Source organism: Equus asinus, chromosome 23 (assembly GCF_041296235.1).
Source record: "Equus asinus isolate D_3611 breed Donkey chromosome 23, EquAss-T2T_v2, whole genome shotgun sequence".
Lineage (NCBI taxonomy): Eukaryota > Metazoa > Chordata > Mammalia > Perissodactyla > Equidae > Equus > Equus asinus.
This window is the reverse complement of record NC_091812.1, coordinates 32157714-32182771: the sequence shown is the minus strand read 5'-3', so window position 1 is coordinate 32182771 and position 25058 is coordinate 32157714. Positions and strand designations below refer to the sequence as shown.

General features: G+C 39.4%; 1 protein-coding gene across 4 annotated transcripts in view; it reads right to left on the bottom strand.

Annotated features, from left to right (window-relative positions):
• TRPM3 (transient receptor potential cation channel subfamily M member 3) overlaps nt 1–4711 on the bottom strand; it is a 797927-nt gene extending 793216 nt beyond the window's left edge. For 2 of the 4 annotated variants that reach the window (XM_070495625.1, XM_044756724.2), the window contains exon 1: nt 4356–4711. In XM_070495625.1, coding sequence (XP_070351726.1) covers nt 4356–4538 — 183 coding nt within the window. In that variant the 5' untranslated portion in view covers nt 4539–4711. The remainder of the gene's footprint in view (nt 1–4355) is intronic. The other 2 variants (XM_044756721.2, XM_070495628.1) reach the window with 2 other exon arrangements.
• Nucleotides 4712–25058: the final 20347 nt, after the last annotated feature.

Sequence of the window (25058 nt, the reverse complement as noted above, 5' to 3'; positions counted from 1 at the left end):
TTTCACCAGGAGAGCCCTTTGTGCAACAAGAACAAACTATTAAGGGTTTAATGACATTGCAATACCATATTAGACATTGAAAAAGAAATGAGGGTTCTTTTCACCAAGTTGCTGTTGTTTCTACCATAGCCACCACGGGATCTACCATCCACATGATCCTCGAATGGGCAATTAGCTGGAAGATGAGTTTTTCTGACTTTAGCCCTGCCTTTGACTCAGCGTTTCCTCATTTATTTTAAGATCCTGAAGAACACAGCTTTTGGCAGGAACATCCGGAAGTCACCTACTAGGCCCAAAAGGGGCAAGTTAGCCTCAGAAATGGAACCAAGTTTGTTCATGGAATCCCGCTGCATGCACAGCATCTCAAACAGCTGTGGGGAGAGTGAATTTGATAACCAGCCGAATCAGACTTGTCTGCTTTACAGCACTGCTGTTTCTGCACACTCACTGTTGTTTCTATACACTCTCAGTTGCTCAATTGTCTGCGTGAGGTGTGATGTTCTGTGGTTGGCACCTGCTGATAAGGGTCATTACAGCATTAGTGGAAGCAAGCATGCCATCGAAGGTTGAAAAACAACTCTAATTACAACTCCATCATTTCACTCCCTCAGAACTCTTTCTTTTTTTCCTTTTACACAGAGCTTGGAGATTAAATTAAAGCTGCATCTATTAGAAAACAAGCCTTTAAATAGTTATGGGACTAGAGGAGGAAATTGCCTTTCAAAATTAAAAATGCATACATGCCAAGGTAAGCGTTTGATATTTGTAACACCAGAGGGTACCTGCTGAATCACCTTTCAATAGATTTCCATGAATTTCTGAGTGAATAGAATTAAAATAAATGATAGGAATAACAAAAACAATACTTCAAGGAGAAATATGAAATTCAGATCATACAGAATGGAAGGAAAGAAGTTTTAAATTACTTTTATGCCTACTGACCAATTCGAGACATTATGTAAAACATTAATATCCAGAAACTTAGTTTGATATCCAAAATTCAAATATATAACTTTCATATTAATATAACTATAAAATTGATATAAAATTCCTTTACATTTACCAAAAAAGGACTGTTAAAGAATAATCTATGACCCACTCTCAGAGAAGAACAAACTCCAAGAAATGAATATGATTAAATCCTACTTCACTCCTATCAGAATTTTATGATTTGAACTTTAATTTGAGTATTGGAGATTACTGGATTAAAACTTGCACTGTCAACCATGAAGACTAAAAATAAGGAGAGAAAAGAGTATTTCTTGAATTACAAGAATGAAAAAAACTTTTTCAAATCAGTAAGGACTGTTGTGTTAGATATACCTGTGATTGTGGCCCAGAACTTGAAAATATGCCCCTTAAATGCCCTTGCTAGGACTCAGAACAGCTGCCCCTTCCTCCAGCTATTGCCACAAAGGTAGTGCTTCTTCTGCCTGGTGCCAGAATAGAAGCAGATCCCAGAGAGCTGTGGTGGGGATGGGACACACCAGCCTACTCTGGCCTGCTGTACTCCATAACGAACTTCAGGAGACCATTTTCTGAGGGCCAAAGAGATTGCCAGAAATGTAACTTGTTGATTTCTAATAGTGGTATTAAAATTATGGGGCCAGCCCAACCTCTAAGACATCTCTAAGAAGACCCCAACATATTTAGTGATAAGTAGGTAGGAGATCTAATCACCAAGATTGATTCAGACAGACACTTCACGCACAATGACTCAGATCATAGAAGGAAGGTACTTCTGGATAACCAAGAACATGGCAGACCTCTCCTTCCTGAAGAAAATCGCTCCCATTATCTATGATGTGTGCATGCTTTGTTGTTAGTGAAAATGAAAAATAACGCCATCATTCCCATTGGGGACAGAGTCATGGACTGGATCGTTCCCTGGGAATAACTTTAACTGGAAGTGATTTCATGACTCTAACAAAAGCAGAGAAGAGAAGAACAAGACCACATTAATAAAACAACTACTTAATCATTTTAAATGCTCAAAAGAAAGAAGAAAGCTTCCATGTTTGATTATTAACTAAATTTTTCCACATTTATCTATTTTGTCTTCAAAGAAAAGGGTAAAACCTTCATATGGTTTTTATCAGAAGGATGCCACAATATTTCTCAGTACCACGCAAAATGTGTAAAATCCAAAGCCACATCACAAAATATCTTACTTATTCATAAGAATAAGTAAGAAGTAGCATTAATCATATTAACTGTTTTAATCACTTCCTAATCTCTATAGTTTATGCTGTTTTTTTTTAATGAAACACAATGAAGGTTGAAAATAGCACAAGCCCACCTTAAGAGGGAGAAAAAAAATCTTGCCTTGAAGATTAAAAACTTTCATAAGCATATCTGCTGCAAACATTATTATTCCCTCCCTCCTGTTTGCATAAATAAGTTAGGTGTCTCACTTACAAATGAAGTAGAAAGTCTTTGTTAACAATTAATGGAATCAAACCTTGGTTAAAATCCACCAACCCAGCTCTAAGATTTACAGAACCTCATTATCTTTGATTTAAAAAATTCTGATAAAGAAAATCATGGCTAGGAGCACTTATTAGATTTTTAGAACAAAATCGATATTAAACCTGCCATGCAACTTGAAAATAAGCACAGGCTTTTGCCATAAATGGGTTTTCCTGAATTACTAATATTTCAATTAACAAGTACTAAACAGAAAGATAGCACCATCATCACCCTTAGTAAACAGGAGGACATGGTTACTCTCCCAGATGTCTTCTGGTTGTCATGGTATCCTATTCTGCCCTCTCTCTCTCTTACACTTTTATTCTAGATAACAAACCCGCAAGCTATTTAACCTAACTTATAGTTTTATGAAGATTTTATATGTTCCTGATATAGACTCTGCACACACCTGTTGAACAAAACCAAAGCAGCAGCATAAAAAGTTACTTAGAATAAGAGTTAGGCTGTCTATTCAAAACAGGATAAAATTAATTCTTAGTTCACATAATTGATAGAAACCAGAAGTCATCAATTTTAAATTTCCTACAGAATTCATTTTAGAAAAACCTATCTTCAGAATAATATTCTCCTTTTTAAAATATTTTCAAGTCTGCATTTCTAAATGAATAATATTTCAATGCCTGAAATAAAATTAATCGCACTTCAAGTGCACTATATCCATATTTAAAACAAAAACTGACTACAAAACACGCTAAGTATTAGAGAAAATATTTCAAATTTAATAACTTTCTGCTAGTAGTTTTTGTGAACAAGCAAACAAAACAAATACAACAAAAATTGTACGTGTTTATATTTTATTCCTTTGAAGTAACGTTTTAAACATCCTGCTTTTTAGGGATTAATTTTTATCCTTCAATGATGACCCCTCAAACACAGAGCAGGATACCACTATTCACGCCATGAGATACAATTCTTATGTACCATCCTTTCTTTTAATTAAGTCAGTTCCTCTTCACAATGCAATATCTGCTATCAACTCTTCTATATGTAAAACATAAATACGTACACACACACACACACACGCTGATGTTGTTAACGTTTTGGAAGTTAAAAGTGGTGTGCTCTTCTTCCCTACGAGCAACAGGAGGGCTCTGCACTCTCTTGTAGAACAGAGTTCTCTCCCTCTAGGCTGTAGGAAAACATAATATTTAAATACTAAAAATGCAAATGCAGCTAAAGTTTTCATCAAGTGTACTTCTCTACACACATACGATGCCTATATTAATTTCACTTGAGTGCTTTTATTGCACTAATTAGACATTGAAGGGGAGCTGACACATGGGAAAATTGTTTTTTGAACGCTATATATGTTAACAGCAGGATTATAAGCACCTGGGATATTCTTGCAATTCTCTCTATGCAAATGACATTCTGCAAACAATTAAACGCACCATTAACATAGTGGAGGTGTAGGATGGAAAAGAGCAAGCGTTAAGAGCGTAAAAATATGACATGCCCTTTCTATTCCGCCCTCATTCATCGGATGCCGAGTACCTTCGAGCATGCTGCACAGACAGACCCCCGGGACGTACACATGAGTCACAATACACTCGACAACATCTCACACGCTCTGTTAATTGCAAAACTCTAATGATCTGACAGTGCGCCCCTCGCCTCTCGAACATGTTTTCCGTTTTTGCAGAGACACCAGAAACGTCAGGAGACTCTCCCCTGGCTGGAGAAAAGGAAGTCGTTCCTTCTTGCCTCTCCTCACAGACCCCAACACTTCTTTCATTAGAAGCGGCTCCACAAGTTCCCTGACGGGAGCCCCTAAGGAGGCAAGTTCAGCACCATGGAAAGGGCTCGAGTCGTGGGCGGAGGGAGAAAGGGAAGGAGAAACCCAGGGCTCTCCCCCAGCCACTCACCGGCGTCTGCTGCGACTGGAGTCCCGAGCGCTTGGTAGACCCCTGCTTGGAACTTAACCTTTTCCACGACTCGGCAAACCTGCCCCGGCTGGCGCTCCGGCTGCGCCTGCGGCTCTCCGCGCTGTCCTCTCGGTCCGGGCAGCCCCTCTCCAGTTCCGCCGCATCCCTCCACTTCTTCCCCATGCTAAGTTCTCCTGCTGGGCCGGACAACACCCCGGCGCCGGGCGCTCTCGCTCGCTCCTCTCGCCGCCGGGTCTCACTCCAGCCTGCGCGCAGCTCTCTGTTGGCGCCGCCTTTGCCTCCGCCGGCTCCTGCCAGAGCCCTGCGCTCCGTTACCGCCGTCGCCACCAGGCTGCGCTTGCGCCCGCGATTGGCTCAACCGTGGGTTGGGGCTGTGAGCGCCACCTGCGCCGGAGCGGGCTTCCTTTTGCGCTCCAAATTGCTCTTTACTCCGCAGCCGCAGCCTTCCCTGGGGGGCGCACGGCCCACGCCCGGGGTTACTGATTCGCTGCTGGTAGCTACCTCCAGTCTCCCCACTACAACCAGGTCCCTAGGCCTGGGGACCAACCTCACCCCACTCCGAGCTGCAGGTGCAAGCCTGGTTACCCACAGCAGATGGGTGGAGACTCCAGTTGACTTGGAGAAAGACAGGAAGCATGCAACTCTGTCCTTCCTTTTCTCTTTCCTTTCTCCTCTTTGCAGCAACAACCGTCTCCTAAGTATCCTTGGGGAGAGTAGAGCTTCGTCTCCCTGAAAGACGCCACGCTAATTCCTTCTCACGCTTGCTCAGACTAGTCCACTGTTCTCAACCTTGACTACACATTAGTTACCTGAATCGATTTTTTTTTAATGCTTATATTCCTCGGCGTCTAATTTAATTGGGCTGGCTGTGGCCTGGGAAGCGGGATATTTAAAAGCTCCCCAGGTGATTCTTGCTGCTCTAATCGCAATTAAGCTCCTTCAAGGTCCTGTACTGTGAGGACAGGGCAGAAGAGAGTCCTTGGAAGGGAAAAGAGGGTTGATACTTCTTAAATCAACTCATTTTTCTCTCCGGGGTGGGCATGGGTAGTTGGTTGACCCTTTTACTCCTGGGGCAAGGGTGGGACAGCAGTTAAGCAGTGAGGATGACAGGTGAGCTCCTGCTTGTTGTATATTCTTTGACACTTCCACCTCGTCTTCTGTTCACTATCTGCCTTCTGCTCATTAGAAGGGAAGCCGACAGACTCTCATGTTTTGTGTCAGTTACTTTACCAGACGGAGCTGTCCTCATGTTCAGGAAAGTCCTTAATCAGATGAGAGTGGGCCGCTGGGGGCATCACAGATTTACAAAAGCTAAAACAATGACCTTACTCATTATGAAAGGGAAGGAGGCCTAAAATCGCTCCTAGTTGAAAAGGGCTGTCTGGTTGCTTATCTGTTGCAATGGCAACAGACATATTTCATTTCTTTCTGAAATCAGCCATTCTCCCTCCTATTTAAATAATGCTGGTCCCCCCAGGAGGAAAAGCGAAAAGGTAAGATTAAGAGGGAAGGGGAGAGGATGAGAAATACTGTAGGAAAATTGGTGTTGTGGTGCCATAATCTGAGTTATGAAAATCATAATATGAGTTGTCAGTGGTCAGTCTGATTAAGCAGAGGGTTTGGAATTGGCTAGTTCATGGGCATGGAATACAGAGCTGTAAAATCCCACAGCTGTGCACCTGTGTGTAGTGCTACATCAATATTAATCCTGTCATTTTAAGCAAAGGGACTCATGGAGCATACTTCCTACCTTTTTAAACAACCTTCTGTGTCTGGAAATCACACACCCGTATTAAACAAAATGAGATTCTAAACAATGTTAGCAACACACAATGTCATTTAATGAGAAAACCACAGCCTCCATTTTGCATTTTCTCGCTCCCTATCTAAGTTCATGGATTTGAAATTATTAGTGACATTTCATGGAAATATAATAATTCAGTCCAGATTCATCCCCTGCACACAAATAAATCAAAATGATTATGTGTTGTTTACAAATTAGACAGGTATGAGAACTAAATACTAATTAGGGAGAAAAATAAAAGTCAATTATGACAAAGTAAATATTTACCTTTTCCTTTACTTGCCAACAAAGAGGAATGTAAGTGAAAACTCCCCAGGAGATGAAAAGCTTGTGCGCTAACTGGTGCCTTAAAAGTTCATTCTGTAGGTAGAATGATAAAATCCCTGAAAAGGAGACTAGAGGGGCCTTCACAGATGTATCAAGGCACATAATCCAAGGATGCTCACCTCAGAGTCATGAGACCCTGGTTCACCCTCATCAGCCTATTTAGGGGCAAATAACCCTGCTATCAAGGGTATCTGTCATGAACAATGGTACCAGCACATCCATGAGCACTCAGAGCAACTGATGAGTTTCTTAGACACACTTAGAAAAATGTAATGATGAGTAGTGATTGCATATGACAATTTTTTTTAACTATTTGGTCTAAAAATGAGCTTTCGATTGCCCTTATCTTAGAGCAGTGTTTTTAAAGCCTTGTTTGAAGATGATCTCTGCATTTTTTCTTCCACTTGACAAGTACCAAAAATGTCTGGGAACCGTACAAGAGGCTAGATTAGGTGTGATTATAGGCAAGCGGGAAACTGACCCTTTCCTCTTCTGATGTTCATTTGTTTTCTGGCAAATTTCCCAATAGCCAGGAACTGGGAAACATATCATAAACTGGAAAGTCTATCATATTTCTCACAAAGCTAGCAAAGAATGGCAGCATCACAGCTAAGAACACGTTTAAAATCATCAGCATTAAATTCTGGAATCAAGATTAGAAGCCATCTCCAAAGCAACTTAACTTGACTAAAAGAGTCACCTCAATTACAAAGGTGGACATAAACCTTTTTTCTCCGTGGTTTCTAAGCATTTAAGAGTGTGAATATTAGTAAAAGAAGATTAAGGCAAAAATTATTTATATTGCTTAATACTAGATATTCTATGTGAAATAAAAATGTAAACATATAAATCTTTATGTATGGATCAATCAAAATATAATATTGTGAAATGTTCTGGAAAGTGAACTTTAAGGAGTATTCCAAAAAAATTCTCAAGAAAATGCCAACGGTACTCTGTTAGCCCCCAGTACGCTATGACGTCTACATGGTCCTACCAGCCTGTTGAGTATATTATGAGTCTATAATCAGAACAAACTCTCCAAACCTATTTGCTCTGGGTCACATGGTTATGCACTTTATTGTAAGAGAGTTAATAGGGAATATTTTTCCTGGGGTTATTTCCAGTACATGTAAGCCCTCAGGCATCCCCCGGGACTAACTAGATCAAGTAAAGTTTGAGAGGGGAGAGTAAACATAGAGAAAGTGATGAAAACTGCACTGCAATATTTGATCCAAAAACTCTCCTCACAAAATAGGAGAATACGAACCATATTTCCTCAGTTTTACCACCCTCAATTTTTCACATTTAACCTCTCTGAAATCAGGATGCTTTTTATAATAGATGGTATCTAAGATTCAGTGTAATACGTTATGCTGAATCAGAGAGCCTCAGAGCGAGATAGATACTTGGAAGTCTGACCTTAGAAACCTGACAAGCTGATTCACCCTCTGCCTAAATGTTCAGTCTTCAGCAATAGAGATCTTCTTTCTCATAAGCAGGACATATCCTTATTAAACAGTTTTAAGCATTAGAAAGTCCATCCTCATAATCTAAGCTGAAATCCGTGCTTTCTACCCTTATTTTAAATCCTAGAGGCACGCTAATTTAACATATGTTCTCTTCTTTGTGATAATCATTAAGTATTTGAAGATGGCCTTTACAAGTCCCCTAAAATTTCTCTTCCCTTAAGCTAAACAATGTCTAGTTTCTTCTGTCACATCCTTGCACAAATGGGGGAGCGTTCTCACATATTAAGAGAAAATTTAAAATGGTGAGTGTTAAATGAATTGGGGGCCAACTGATTTGTGAATTCACTAGAAGCTTAATCACTATGACTAGATGCACAAATAGGATTAGTCAATACCTATGAAGCAGAAGACAGGATGTAGAATTTGTGCTTAGTCATGATTAGATTCCCTTCAGGAGACAGGAGGGCTGAGTCTCACATGAGCCAAACAAGCGTGAGAGTTGAAACAATTATTCCTGTAACTTGAGCAAAAAATCTCTCAAAGCCCACAACTATCAATCAAGAAAAGGAGTAGTGGGGTTATACTGGTTTATGCAAATTGGTCATCAATGTGGATAAAATTCTCTGAGTGATAGCTTCCTGAAAAATTATCCTCCTTCTTAGTGAAAAATGATCTCATATCTTCCCTGAAATACCTGCTGACAAGTCTTCCTGGTCACACACCCCATCAAGTCCTCTCTGCAAGAGTCATTGCAGGACAGAGAACCTAGTTACACACCTGCACTGTTTCCTTTCTCTTTCTCTTCATCCTCCCTTCCTTCCTTTCTTCCTAGTGTTAATTTTTCTGTAGACCATTCCCTCAACATAGAACAAACAAAACCCTCCCACTGTCCAGGCTTTCTCCTCTTTAAACACTGCTATGATACATAGGAATTTTTAGTATAGACCCTCTTCTATTTTTCACTGATGCATTTGCACAAACTTATATGTATATAAACAATTTTTCCATACTCTAAATCTATACATCGTTTTCTGAAATTTTATTGCAAGATTAAGAGATAATGACTAAGGTAAATGGTATAAGAATTATAATGGTAAATAATAATAAAGTTGAAAATAATATTACCATTAAAATTGGGGAGCAAAAGGGAGAGAGAACAGAAGAGGGGAGAAAGGGAGGTAAGTGAACTAAATTCCCACCTAGTATAAAATAGTGTCTAAAATAGATGACTAAAGAAATGTTGAGAGGGCTGGCCCCATGGCGTAGTGGTTAAGTCCGTGTGCTCTGCTTTGGTGGCCCGCAGTTCACTGGTTCAGATCCCGAACACAGACCTAGCACCACTCATCAAGCTGTGCTGTGGCAGGCATCCCACATATAAAGTAGAGGAAGATGGGCACAGATGTTAGCTCAGGGTCAATCTTCCTCAACAAAAGAAGAGGAGGATTGGCAATAGATGTTAGCTCAGGGCTAATCTTCCTCAAAAAAAAAAGAAAGAAAGAAATGTTGATATAATACTCCCATGAGAATGGCTAAAAGAAAATTTAAGCAGACAAAAAATACCAAGTGTTTCCAAGGATGCAGAGCAACTGGAACTCTCACACACTACCAGTAGGAGTATACAGGTACAACCACTTTGTAAAACTATTTGGCACTATTTACTAAAGCTGATGATATGCATACTATGACCCTGCGATTCTACTCCAAGTTACACACCCAACAGAAATGCGTGCATATGATCAATAAAAGACTGCAAGAATATTCATAGCAGCACTATTTGTGGAAGTCCCAAACCAGGAACTTCACAAATGTCCATCACCAGCAAAATGGATAAATTATGCTATATTGGAACCACAAAATACTGTACAGCAATGGGAATGAATAAACCACTGTTCAATGGGAAACTGTGAATGATGCAACCATAATAATATAGTGTAAGCAAAACTGTAAAAAAAATAATAAAGCAGAAAAAATACAGAAGTTGGCTTCCCTCAGATTGCTCTGCAGTTATCCTTAAGATCTCTCTCTATTTTAAAGAAATTAAACTGGAAATTACATCCTACATGATGGATGTGGTTTATGTAAAAAGGTAAATCGGAGGTTCAATTACTAGTAACATACTCGAAGAAAAGACTTTATATCGGAAAATAATAAATAAATATAAGCTGTTTTAAGTTAAAATAAGATATTTAAGCTTTATTGACTTTTCTCTTTTTTTGCAAGGAAATAGTCACCCTGAGCTAACATCTGTTGCCAATCATCCTCTTTTTTCTTCCTCCCCAAGGCCCCAGTACATGGTTGTATATCCTAGTTGTAAGTTCTAGTTCTTCTATGTGAGCTGCCACCATAGCATGGCTGCTGACAGACAGGTAGTGTGGTCCTCTGACTGGGAACGGCACCCAGGCCACCAAAGCAGTGAGAGCACCAAACTCTAACCACTAGGCCATCAGGGCTGGCTCTTAATTGACTTTTCAACTGGTAGACGATTCGGCTATCCCCAGGAGGAAGTGGTATCATTAACAGTCGAAGAAATTGGTTGCTGCCCATCTAAACAGGCTAAATTTTTCCTCAAACCGCTTTTCTGACCTCATAGATACCTGTACTTCTACCTTTACAATTTCACTACTTTCTCTTCTTTAAAAATGCAACTCCTCCGTCGATGAGCAATCCTTTAAGTTTTATCACTCATCACCTTTCTGAGGTCAGGGTTTTTTAGGTACGTAACAAATACTCTGGGAGATTGGTAGGGAAGGATCCACAACACAGATGTGGCAAGGAGAGGGGGAGAATCCAGCGCCTGGGGGTTTCTAAAGGTAAACTATTGTTTCCTTCCTGCTCTTGAATTAGAACAATAGAACAGAAGGCAATCATTTGTGCTAAAGTCCAATTATTTCTGTTTGTCCAGTATAAACAGCAGGAAAACATCAAAGGTCATCTTGAAAATGAACACACAGTCTTAGAGGCAAGTCTAGTCATTAGGGCAAGTCATTACTTTTTCTTCGTTTTTATTTGTAAGAAAGTATTAATTTCTCAAAGTACCCCACAAGTCAAGAAAAATATTCAGTAGTGTTCTAAATAGGTCCAGCACTTAGACATGTTGACTTTCCTAAATGTAAGTGCATTAAATGGCCTTATGAAACTAAAATTTTAAACTGTCCATTTGAACAATTTTGTGCAATTTTGTCCTCTTGCAAAGAAGGACAAATAGTAATGTCATCTGGTCCATTACAAAACAGAGTGAAAGGGAACATGGAAGTGACGATGCAAAACCCTCATATTTCTTAGAGTCACAATTTCTATTCACACTGAAAAAGAATTAAGTATAGTTTTGAATCTGAGCATATTAATTAGAATCCTATTAAGTATTTTTCACTGCTCAAAACAGAACAAATATGTGCATTTTTTCCCCTCCAAAGTACAAAGGTGAATGAAGTGAAAGCAATTAGTTAAACAAGAAGTAGCAGCTTAGTTACCTTTTCATCTTTGATGCACTTTCAAAATTCATTTCCTCCAACTCATGCAAAATCATTATTGAGCTTGAAAAGAGTCCAAAGGCAGAGGTTCCACAGACTAACTGATATTCTCAAGTGCTTCTGGTCTCCTTTGACTTCCACAAAAGAAATGGAGTTAACAATATGCTAAAAATGGGAAAAGCTATTATCATTAACAAGATGTATTCTGCTGAAATTCGCTACATTCAGTAGAGATTCCAATGCCTGCTATGACACTGGGGATTAAAAGATGGTTTGTACTAAATTGGATTTTAAAGAAAATAAATGGTACCAGATTATGTAAAGTTATGCCAATTATTTAGTTGAGAAGAAAGCTGAGCTGATGGGCTGAAATGTATGATCTATGCTACCACAATAAAGGAGTTTAGCAAAGTTGTATGTCCAGGCTGGTGTCATGGAAACAAAACTCATCAGCGTGTTGAAAGCACAAGAAGATGTAAGCAGTGCCAAGCCGGTTAAAAGAAAAACTTAACCAAAATGAGAAAGGCAGACAGGAAAGCCATAGTCCTTCTAAACTCTTCTTTTCCAGGCTTTTAGATAAATGTTTTTTTTACCTAAAGGTGAAAAATTAAGTGATTTTTAAGATTCCTACCAACACGATGTCTCAGTATTTCCTTTTTTTTTTTTAAGATTGGCCCTGAGCTAACATCTGTTTCCAATCTTCCTCTTTTTTTTCCCTTCTCCCCAAAGCCCCCCTCCAGTACACACTTGTATGTTCTAGCTGTAGGTCCTTCTGGTTATGCTATATGGGGCACCACCTCAGCACAGCTTGATGAGCAGTGCCATGTCCGTGCCCAGGATCCAAACCTGTGAAACTCTGGGCCGCCAAAGCACAGCGTGAGAACATAACCACTTGGCCACAGGGCCAGCCCCTCAGTATTTCTTGATTGATTAGTCAACTGCTCTTCTTACTATATGAGCATTTTTCAACCAGGCCTGACATGGAGCCATGGCAAACACAAGAAGTTGTCCCATTCATTCCTTCCATCACATCCAATAATAAAGATTCTGCCGCTTTGCAAATTGGTTGAAAGTTTCTGTCTAGCTGGCTCAGCAACAGTGGTATGCCTTGGCCAGCTGGTTTTCAAATGTCACAAATTTCTGTGATTTTGAAAAAATGTTTTCAAAAATCTCAATTTCTTGCCTGTGCCTATGATGACACTTAACTTTAAAATAATAGGTAACATAAAAATTCTATGTGTCTATCATGACACATTCGTTCCAAATTGCTTTATGATGTAAAGTAAACACACTGATCAAGATGGTGGCAGTAATTTTGTTGCAAGTGTCACCAATTTATTCAAATAGTATTCATGGGTCTCCTTGGATTTCCAAGGGATGTGTTTTAAAGAATCCAAAAGAGAAAGAGAAACGGTGAAAGTAGGAAAGGAAGAGTAGCATATGAGAAACTGAAAACTAATAACAGTGATATTAAAATGGTTCACATTTATTAAGCACTTACTGTGTGTCAAGCATCACCTCTGTACATGGATTACCCTAATTCTCACCACAACCTCATTTTACAGATGAGGAAACTGAGACAAAAGAGGCTAAATAAATCACTTCAGGTTATATGGCCAGAGAGAGGCAGACCTTGGACTTGAACCCAGGGAGTCTGGCTCCAGAGCCCATGCACTTTACCATTATGCCATTATATGCAGGAAAGCAGACAGAGAGAGAAATATAATAAGTGCCTGATATGGACTGCTTCCTTTGTGCCAAACACTGTGCAAAGTGTCCTGAAGGAGACCACTAATCTTCTCAGAAACTCTAGGAAGGAGGACGTATTATTCTCATTTTGCAGACAAGAAAAACAGAGACCCATGCAGGGTAATAACATGGCCCAAGTTATTCCATTTTCAAGTCACAGCATTGAGATTAACCTCTCGTCAGCCTGACCTCTTCACAATACAGCAACCGTAACAGTAGTAAACGACCACTATTTATTGTTTACCGTGGAACCAGGCCCAGAGCAAAGCACTGCTGAGCACCTGCTCATCTCAGTTCATCCTCTCAGCAGTACTGCAGAGGAAGCGCTGTGGTTCAGAGAGCCTAGGCAACTTCCCCAGGACACACAGGTAGTAACTGACTGAGTCTCCATTACGATTCTGCAGTGTCTGATGCTTGAGCGTAGGACATAACCATTACACTTTATTTTTTAGGGTATTCAATCATTTTAACCATTTTACTACTAATTTAGATTAGTTTTTTAAAAGACATAACTGTTGCTATTACAATAATGGACTGTCATGGTTGGCTCAGGAATTAAAGTCAGGGGGAATGGTTACGAAGTTCTCTGTTTTCTCGGGAATTCTCTAAGCCAATATTATTTCCCTTACAGAGGAGTTGCGAGAATCCAGTGAATTAATCCAGGTAAAGCATTTTGCTCAGTGCCTAGCACACTCCTAGCTCCTTTCCCTCTCTCTAAGATTAGTGCCTTCTAGTAGTTACTGAAAACTTAGCTCGTTTTTCTCTATATCTCTAATATGTGGAGTTGTAATAGTGTAGGCCAGCACTACCCAATAGAAAAATAATTCCAATCTCACATGTGATACTAAATTTTCTAGTATTCACAGGAGAAATTTTTAATAATATATTTTATTTAACCCAATATGTACAAAATATCATCTTCACAACATGTAATCAATATAAAAATTAATAATGAGACATTTGACTTTTTTTGGTACTGTCTTTGAAATCCAGTGTGTATTTTATATTTACAGCATAACTCAATTCAGATTAGCCATATTTCAAGTGTTTAATAGCCACTAAAGGCTAGTGGCTCCCTTACTGGACAACATATTTCTAGATTTATACATCATAAAATACCATCTCAATGATTGTGATTGACTTCCAAAAACATCAAATAAAAACATCCAAGTATGGTTTTTAAGCATGGGGGTGGCTGGGGACGGGGTGTATGTGTTGATAATTCGAAAACCTTTGGAAGTCGGTAAGTCCTCTCCCCAGAGGAGAAGCTGGCTGTCCACACTTGCAGATGTTTTCACACAGTTTCAGGAGGTCCATGACCCCAGGCTCAAGAACTCGCTCTAAGTGATTGTGTGACAGATGATTGAAGATTAAATCATCTCTAGAGAATAGTGAAGAAGGAATTTGCCTACATCCTGTAGGATAACTCCTGGCTTTGCACAATGTGATTTGGGACATGAACAGCTGCTGTGGCCTTCTGCCCCTGGGAGCTCATTCTTATACCCAGCCGGCTGCGTGGAATTCATCCAGTTTGACAGACTTATAAGATTCTCACCGTACAGGTCTACAGGTGTCGCTGAGACAGAAACTATAGGAAGGCTCATTGGACCTGGGGACTTTTCTACCTCATATTTTACATTAAGCCAAGTGAACCAACAACAGGCATTGCGTCCTTCTACATTTCCTAAGGAGTCATTATCTCCATTTCAGCATCCTCTGAAACCATGAGAAAGTCCATCCATTTTTATTATTCTTTTTTATTTAAGACACAAGGGCCAAAGTCTGAAGTTTAACCTTAAAGCATTCTAACCTCTCCCTAAATGTGAGCAGGATTCATGAATGGTCTAAACTTACTTACTTAGGCATCCAAGTGTTTGGCCCAGTGAACGTTCAATGTAAGAAAGAGTCGTAGAATCTGACTCTTACTTTGGCCTCCTGTTTTCACTTTTCCTTGTCATTTACAACATCACTGGGTTTCACTCACCCATTTTTGAAGTGAAATAAGGTTCAAAATATTCCTAATCCATATTTTATGCTTTTGCTTATCTTTTTAAAAAGATAGGTACACAGAGTATGATTTAATTCTATTTGTCAAACTAGCTATCAAATATATACTTATTCTTTCTAAGTAGCTTCTGCCCTCCATCAATTTCTTATTAATTTGACAGAGTAAGTGATTATTTCTAAGTGTGGAGGCACCTTTGAGATTTTCAATGTTTACAAAAGACCTTGAACTAACTGTGGCGGCGCATTTTTCAGTGAGTTAATGAGACTATAATTCAGGCACAATGTTTATTAGCTTGGAGAGAAAAAAAAGGTATTTAAGCCACCCAATCTATTTCTTTATATTTCAGTTTATTACAACCTGTGTTTTTGTGTCAGAGAAAGAGAGATTTCCTTTTCTGTTTGTAATATTTGTAAATAGCCCCAAAATTAGAGTCTTTTGCTTTCTTAAAAAATTATAAAATCTCCTTTTGAAAAGCCAACCATTTCCTTCCCTATTTCTCATGCTTTTTCCCAGTTTAATTTAATTCCCTTTACCCCAGGATGTCTCCTGGCTCTAGGAGTTTACAGATAAACCTTTACATAGAACTCTGAAAACTGGAACAGTGATCTCAACAAAGGAGAGAGTCTTTGCCATTAGAAAGAATTATAAGGAGAGGTGTGTGAGGATGTGTGAGCGAGTGTGTGTGTGCCCCACTCCCAAAAGTGGGTAGTGCGTGATACATACCATTCGACAGTTTGAATAAGGGTGATGTCTCAGACATCACACCCCACCCACTTTCAACCCACTCCTCGTCTCTTAGAAGCTCATTATGTTTCAAGACAAACAAAAGATTTGAGAACATATTAGAACAACCCATGGGGCAGCCAGAGCCAAAGAAGCCCCAGGAATTCCTGACTCTTCAGGTGCCTTCTAGGGTTTTACCAGAATAGATTATCACCTTGGCCCCTCGTCTGGACTGGCCTGAGAAGTTATGAGAACTTTCTCTCACTGTCTGGACTCTCACACATGGGGATGCTCCAGAATTTACCCTGTCTTTGGAGAAGTTGGTAACTTGAGGGTTACACATGCTGATAGATTTCAAGAGGCTGGCAAGCTCTTCCCTGAGTATTCCTGGCTCCATAGTCCCATGACATGAATCCTGGTCTTGCACGCAATGTTTTTCTCTGGATGGTCAAACAGTGCACCATTTCTTCTCACAGCAGACATGCCATATGGTACTCACTACTTCTCTCCTAAACAAAATGCCTGGAATTATAACACTTTTTATTCTATCTGCAAAAGATAATGGAGAGTAGTTTCTGCATTTGTAAAGAAAAAGAAATGCATACATATATATATATTATGGCAATCCCTGTCAACAGTCATATATTCATAATCTTCTCTCTCTCTCCTTTTTTTTTCCTGGTGAGGAAGATTGGCCCTGTGCTAATATCTGTGCCAATCTTCCTCTATTTTGCATATGGGATGCTGCCATAGCATGACTTGATGAATGGTGCATAGGTCTGCCCCTGGGATCTGAACCTGCCACCACCAAAGGGGAGAACATGAACTTAAGCACTATGCCACTGGGCTTGCCCCTATAATCTTATCTTAAATTCAGAAGGTTTCTGGGAAAGCTACTCCCACCATGAGGATAGCACTAAGTGATCTGGCACTCCAGTTGATCAAGTTTTCCTTTACAAGCTTACCTTTCGGAAATAACAAAAGTTTCCTAGGTGATCTTTCCCTTGACAACGACATTTTTTTTCATGCTTTTATTTGTAGTTAAATCTTGGACTCAAGAAAGACCAACAAGAGTCTAACCTTTATATCAATCTTATCTTTGAAAAGAAAAGAAAATGTTTTATCTACACCAGAAAAAAAAAAAACAGATTAATGAGCAAGATTTAGGGGTCATGTAGATCTGAGTTCAAGCTCCAGCCCTTACTTGCTATGTGATTTGGGGCAAATATCTTCACTTTTATGACCCACGGTGTCTTTGGTGCACAGTGTGGTGATTAACATGGGCATGATAACCCCTATCTAGCAGGAATGTTTTAGTAATTGTAAAGGACAGAGTACCATGCCTAGCATGTAAAAGGTGGCTAAATGACACCTATTGTTTCCCAATTTTATAATAACTACTTATTATAGCTGTGCTATTGTCACAATTTTATACATTTTTTTATTGTTTGGAACTGCCTCAACCATTTCTTTGGCATTATTCTTTTCTGTTCCATAAACAAGCAAACCAACAAACCCTTTTCCCTTTAAAAAGATTTCCTTTATTTTAGAAAAAAATGTATTTCCTCTTTATTTGTGGCCTGAAAAAATTCACACAACTGGGGGGCTGGCCTGGTGGCATATTGGTTAAGTTTGCGTGCTCCGCTCCAGCAGCCTGGAGTTTGCAGGTTTGGATCCCAGGCACGGACATAGCACCACTTGTCAAGTCACACTGTGGTGGCATCCCACATAAAATAGAATTCATAGAATTGGAATACATAAGATCTAAAGCCTTTTTTTAAATGTTAGTAAGTCACAATACAATATAAACCACAATAACTCAATAGTCACAAAACTGCTGTCCGCACCCTGCTTCTAAAATGGGGTTTTGCAATAATACTGGTTGTATCACAACACTGTCTCTGCAAAACTAAAGAGAAGAAAATAATACAGTTCAGAGCTCCACCAAACACACACACACACACACACACACACACACACACACACACGAACACACCATTAATAGTAAATGAAAAAGTAGTTGGGCTTTTTGAGAAAAGTAACCGCAGAAATCCAAAACATCAAAGACCTACAATATAAAGTTTAGAAGACATAAAAAAGTCATTACAATGTTTGTCGCACAATTTCAACAGTGTCACAAGAAAGAAAAAAAGTAGCATTTAAGGGTTTAAGTTGGTGGACTTAGGTAGGAGTTAAAATAAAATACATTTTGAGGTCCTATCAGAAAAAAGAATTTAAAACTCCTATCTGTTTAACTTTGAAGGAAATAAAATTTTGACAGAGAAGCACTTCAGCCCAAGAGAGCTATTGCAAAATGGTGCATTAGGAAATTTCAAGTGGTGGTGATCTGGCAAAATCACTCCCTCTGTCATCTTTGTCAGACTTGCAGGTCAGAACAGGTAGGCCCTGAGGGGTGCCCTGAAATACATATGTAAAGAGAGGAAAATGAGTGCTGTAATTCCTCACTCAAAGGACCCACGCTCCACCCCATAGGCCCTTCAGCTTCCTGCTCCAGGGAAGACGAGATGGAATAACATCACATTGACATCTTCACAACACAAATGTTCAGATCTCCTAGGGTTATCAACTCATCCACTTTTTATTTTTCATACTAAAACCTCACTCTTTAGGGAAAGGTCATCTTTGCTAAGTTTTATGCAAAATTCTGTTGAATGTTAGTATTCCAAGGCACGTTCTTATTGTGTTCAGCACAGATTTCTGAATTGAGCTTATTTTGTTTAACCATGATTTCACTTTAGTGCCTTAGCCTACCAAGGATGGGTTTATGCTACACTGAACACAGGAGAAGCTTCACGTGAATTTCACTCTTGTAATACAAAACAACAGCCTGTCGGTGACTTTCTCCTGTAAGGCTAACCCGTCCAAGTAAAAACTATGGGGTTTTTTTCTGTTTGTTTTTTGGTGGGGAAGATTCACCCTGAGCTAATATCAATGCCGATCGTCCTCTATTTTGGATCTGGGTTGCCTCCACAGCATGGCTGATGAGTGGAGTAGGTCTGCTCCCAGGATCCGAACCCATGAACGGCAGGCCACCAAAATGGAGCATGTGGAGCATTAACTGCTCAGCCACAGGGCCGGCCCCCAAAAACTGTGTTCTTAAACATACATCTAGCCAAGAAGGCACCTCCTATCAGTGAAACAAGTAATGAATAAGAACTAATAACTAACATTTACTATGGATTAGGAACCACTCTCAACACTTTAATGACTATAATATATATATAAATAATATTAAATAAAGCTAATTTCAATAGAGCAGTTATTCTGTGCCAGACACTCTTCCAAGCGTTACCTCTATCAGCTCATTTAAGCCTCACAACAACTCTATGATGTAAGTAAAATTGTTATTCCCATAACATGGAAAAGGAAACTGAGGCATGAGAGGTCAAGTAGTCTTCCCTTGGTCATACATCAAGGAAATGGCAGAGCCTGGATTCAAATCCCAACCAGGCTGATTACAGAGACCTCACTTTAAGCCATTACTCCAGCTTTCTTTTCTATTTAACGATTACCTGCTTCTCACTGTTTCAAAGTGGTATTTAGGAAATATATAGGAAGTATTTCAGAAATATACTTAAAAAGCATAAGTCATGAAGATTAAGAAATAAGTAGCAGATGGCTCAGGAATCCCAGATTATGACCTCCATGAGAGAAACTACCGTCTCCATTTTGGTCATCACTATATTCTCATCATCTACTGAACTATTAGCCCCACTGGGAAACAGTGTAGAGTATAAACTCCCTACAGGATCAAGCTGACCCATCTTTAGAAAGACCCAAGGATTGTTTTACTATGAAGCTGGAATTTCTGCTGAATCGGAGCCTTACTTTGAGAGAATGCCAAGTCTTATCTGTTTAGACACTTTTGGGGATTCAGAAGTCTCTTTCTAAAGCATGAGTTTGCTGAAAAATTTGACCTAATCATGAAAACTTAGTCACTCAAAAGAAGAGGTGATCCCAAATAATCGCTATTTCCCTCCTTGTGGTTTTTCTGCCTGCATAACCTGAGGCAGGGAATGGGGAGGGGAAGGAGGGGAGAGGTAACACTCTAAGGCAAGTGTGAATCTCAACCCATATACTCAAATGAATGAGGAAGAGCATTTTTCTCTGCTTTTCTTTAATAAACAGCCATCCCACCAGGAAGTTCTAGTGGGACTTCCTTCATCTCCCTAGATGGCACTAAAATCTAGGCAGTACCATGTTCTTGAAGTTCTCTGCTGTTGCTTCCCTGCCAAGCCGCTATTCTCCCAAGGCTTGGAGGCCATCTCCCTTGCTTCCTCTTGAATTCCTTTCTTTGTAGGTTTGCCACCTCCCTGGGGCCCTGCCACGACTGACATTCAGGTCTCCATTGTTCCAGAACCCCATGCCCTGGATTTCGTCCCCTCTACTCTCTCTTTTCTTCCTGCTGTCCTCCAAAGCATACACACCTCCCCTCCCTCCCTGGGGTACCTAGAACCTTCTCTTGAATGAACTTTGGCTGTCTCAGCAAAGGGAACAGCCTTTGGCTTCAAGCACTTCTGCTCTAGGCCCGACAGAATTCCCCAAGGAAAAGGAATATCAGAAGACAGTCTCTTCCTTGAAGTGGAGACAAGAATGAAACACACATTAGTATCATGCCAAAAAAAAAAAAAAAAAATTCTGTTGACCCAAAAAGAGCTTTGCACAAATTCTCTAGGATATTGGGGTATAAGGAGCATTGCTTTGGGATACTGATGAAAGAATAACACAGGAGTATGCGCTGAAGTAGTGATTTTTAAGTCTCTTAGAATTCTTTGACATCTTACAATTATTTTGTGAATGCAAAGGAAGTTAGGGGAAGGGGAAACAAGCAAAGCCTCAGGATCCTCCTCCCCTACAAATAATCCCATTTTTATCCTTTTGTGAATTGAATTTCATGTATGATTCCTTTTATTCTCATTATTTTTCCTGCTGTTTTTCAACTGACTCGCCAGCAGAGTTACGCAGACTGCCACTTTCTATCTGTAGCCAAACACATGAACACTTGCACACATATTTTCTCTAGGATATTCTTAATGTGCCAGTTCAACATATGGAAATTTTCAAGAGAAAAGCTGGAAAAATGGTGTTTTCTGCCATTTATATCAGTTTAAATATATATTATACATTTACTTCTCTATAAGTATTTGTATAGTGTCAAAACACATAAAATCTATGATTAAAATTAGAATCCTTATCACCAGAGTCTTATGCTGATAGAACAATTGACCACCTTGAGCGTGGTGGTGGTTTTGCATGGCTACATGTCATAAACTTGCATAGAGCTACACACACACACACACACACGCATGCATGAGTTCATGTATAACTGGTGAAATGTGAATAAGCTCTATTAATTGTACCAGGGTCAATTTCTTGGCTTTGATATTGTGCTATAGTTGTGCAAGACTTTAACACTGGGGAGGGGGCTGGGGAAAAGGTACAAGGGACATTCTTGCTTATTTCTTTGAAACCTCCTGAAAATCTATAATTATTTCAAAATAAAAAGCTTCAAAAAGTTCTTCTCACCTTCTATCTAAACAATTACCTTATATGTTGTGAAAAGGATGTTTTATTCTTTTAACATAATTATCCTCAATAATAGAAAAAGAACTTATTGATGCCAATTTCAACACCAAAAACAACAATTATTAAACATATTCAATATGTAAGGCATGCCGCCACACTTGAAAATAAACATTGAGCTTGTTATTCCTTTAGGGAAAAAAAGAGGGTTTTCTTATTAAAAGTAGCCTTAAAATCCCTGTTCTTAGTTTATCAAGATATAGTACTTACTCTTAAGTTTTATTTATTTATTTATTTTGCTGAGGGAGATTCGCCCTGACCTAACATCTGTTGCCAATCTTCCTCTTTTTGCTTGAGGAAGATTGTCACTGAGCTAACATCTGTGCCAATCTTCCTCTATTTTGTATGTGGGATGCCACCACAGCATGGCCACTGATGAGTGGCGTAAGTCCGCGCCCAGGAACCAAACTGGGCTGCCGATGCGGAGTGCACTGAACTTAACTACTAGGCCACAGGGCTGACCCCTTATGTTTTATTTTAATAAAGATAATCTTTTTATGTTGTGAAGAATGGAAGTCATAGTCAATTTTTTTGCACCTCATAATTTGAGCTGTTCATTGTACTCAAAAATGCCATCACTGAGAGCAATAATTATCTTTAGAACAAACTGATGAAAATATGACAAATATACTTTTTTTAAAAAAAATTTTATTTTTCCTTTTTCTCCCCAAAGACCCCTGGTACATAGTTGTATATTTTTAGTTCTGGGTGCTTCTCATTGTGGCATGTGGGATGCCACCTCAGCATGGCCTGACGAGTGGTGCCATGTCCACGTCCAGGATCCGAACCGGCGAAACCCTGGGCTGCTGAAGTGGAGCATGCGAATTTAACCACCAGGCCATGGGGCCAGCCCCACAAATACACATTTTAAAATAATGTTTGTCACTTGTATATTGTTTCCCTTTTTACTTCCATAATCAATTTTAGATCTTCCCAATAGCCCTGTGAGAATGGGGAGGCGAGCAGGATTAAAAGATATGAATGAACACATTTAAACTGCTCGATGGCAAAGGCTGACAATTTATTTGGTCTTTATTGGAGAAAACCCACCCAAGTTCTTGATTTCTGATCTCCAGTATGGTGGTGGTGATGGTGCTGGGGTTATGAACAATAATGATGATGGTATATTTATTTATCTAATGTTCCACTACTTTATCCGAGGTCTGGTCTTGACCTAATCCAGGATGATGTCATCAAGCATTTTAGTGCTTCAGGAAACACTTCTCACCAGCTGGATTTCTAGCTGAAATTTTCCCTAACAATTGAATGCTATGTAAGGTCTTTCACCCAGCCACCCCCGTCCCTGCACCCTCGGGCTGATGGAGAATGGGCCATGAGTCACGGAGGCAGTTGGTGGGGAGGTGGCACTTCTACCCACAGATGATTATTTTTTAAAATAACTGAGGGCTCTTCAACCTACCATTTCCTTGTCTCCACCATAACTAAGCCAATGTGGTGGAGTACACACCATTAGTTTTGGACTTCTTTTCATTTTTTAAATTTGTTTTAGCTGGATTTTTTTTCAGCATTCTGATATCAAAGTGGAGGGGAAGAGAGAATGTGCTGGATAATCAGCCCTCATTCTTTATCTCTCTAGCAAATGCCAAGGCCCTTGAATTATACTACTTTCTGTGCCTGACAATCCTGAAACAGATCATTATATTCAGCTAGATGAAGGGGTCGTACAGCAAATATTGCTTATATGCTGGTTGGGTTAAGTTCCAAGATCTACCTGTAAACACTCTTGGCTTGCCCTTGACAAATGAAAGCATAAAAACCTGGGGCTCCTTTCACAAGTCATCTTTTAGAGCTCGGGAACATATACTAGGTAGCTCTTATGTATATTCACATTGTTCTTGATAGATAAACCACTCAATATGGTTATGATATTCAATTCCCATCTCCAACCCAGTTTCATCTACTTATTAAAAGTAATGCAATGCAATTCCATGGCACTTACTATTTTTCAATCGTCACTCCTACTCGCTCCCCCTCAGATGTATCAATCTGCCACTTTGCTCAAAGGTGCAGAACTCTAGAAAGCGTTTGTCATTCATTGTAACAGGTGGATATTTATCGAATATAATGAAATTTACGGGTTATTATTTTTCTTATATATCCTGCCTTCCACGAAGGGCATAGAAACTAACAAACTTTTTATCAACTTTTTCATGAGGGAAGGGCTGCTTATTTATAAGTGGATTTATGTTTCATCTCAACTCTTCTCACTATCTTAATTATTGCTTTTTTTATTTTTCCTTTTTGGCAACAAGAGATCCCACCTTCTGTCTGATTTAACTATAATTAGCCACTGTGTTTGGTAAGGTTATTGTATTTTATATTTCTCGTTTAATCTCTTGTAATGGTTTAAAACTGCTACAAACAGAGTTTAAAAATATATGACACAACACTACATCTTTTCTTCCTTTTTTTTTTTTTTTGAGAAAGATTAGCCCTGAGCTAACATCTGCTGCCAATCCTCCTCTTTTTGCTGAAGAAGACTGGCCCTGAGCTCACACCTGTGCCCATGTTCCTCTACTTTATATGTGGGACGCCTACCACAGCATAGCCTGACAATCAGTGCCATGTCCACGCCCGGGATCAGAACCGGTGAACGCCGGGCCACGGAAGCAGAACCTGCGCACTTAACCGCTGTGCCACCCGACCAGCCCACCCTTTTTTTTTTTTTAAACATTGGCCCTGTTGCCAATCTTCTTCTTCTTCTTCTTCCCAAATCCCCCCAGTACATAGTTGTATATTCTAGTTGTAGGTCCTTCTGGTTGTGCTATGTGGGACACCACTTCAGCATGGCTTGATGAGCAGTGCTAGGTCTGCACCCAGGATCTGAACCAGCAAAACCCTGGGCCGCTGAAGTGGAGCACGTGAACTTAACCACTTGGCTATGGGGCCAGCCCCTATTTTGTTCCTTTATTCTCTCAAATATCCTATTTAATCTTCTAATCTCCAAATTTACTCTACTTTGCACATAGTACTTAGTATCTATGTCCTTGTTTTTCAAAGCCTGCCTTTCAGTATATAAAATTATGAAGGATGCTAGTAAACATCAAAAACGCGCTTAAGTGAGAAACAAAATCACAAGACTGGAGCATGCATCCTGACTTCGGAGGAGGGTGGATGAAGGAGCATCCTTGAGATAGAACAGGGGCCAAGTAATTATTTTGATATACCATACAACAATGATGGCTTCAGAAGTTAGCTTGTGTGAATTCTTAGAAGACACTGAGATAAAAATAAGAGAAATTAATTGTATGAAGATAACATTCTGTATTGGCAATATGAGGACTACCGTTATCCAAGCTGAGAAATATTTGAAATTTGCCTTTTGTATCTGCTCACCTTCAATTTGGCATCTTTCTATTCAATACACTTCTTTTTCTCTCTCTCTTTCTGTCTTTCATACACACTCATACCAAATGTGTTTCTCTAGTCATCGAGTTATCATTACTTTTTTAAACTTTATGTTAAAATAATTGTAGATTTACAGGAAGTTTCAAATATAGTACAGAG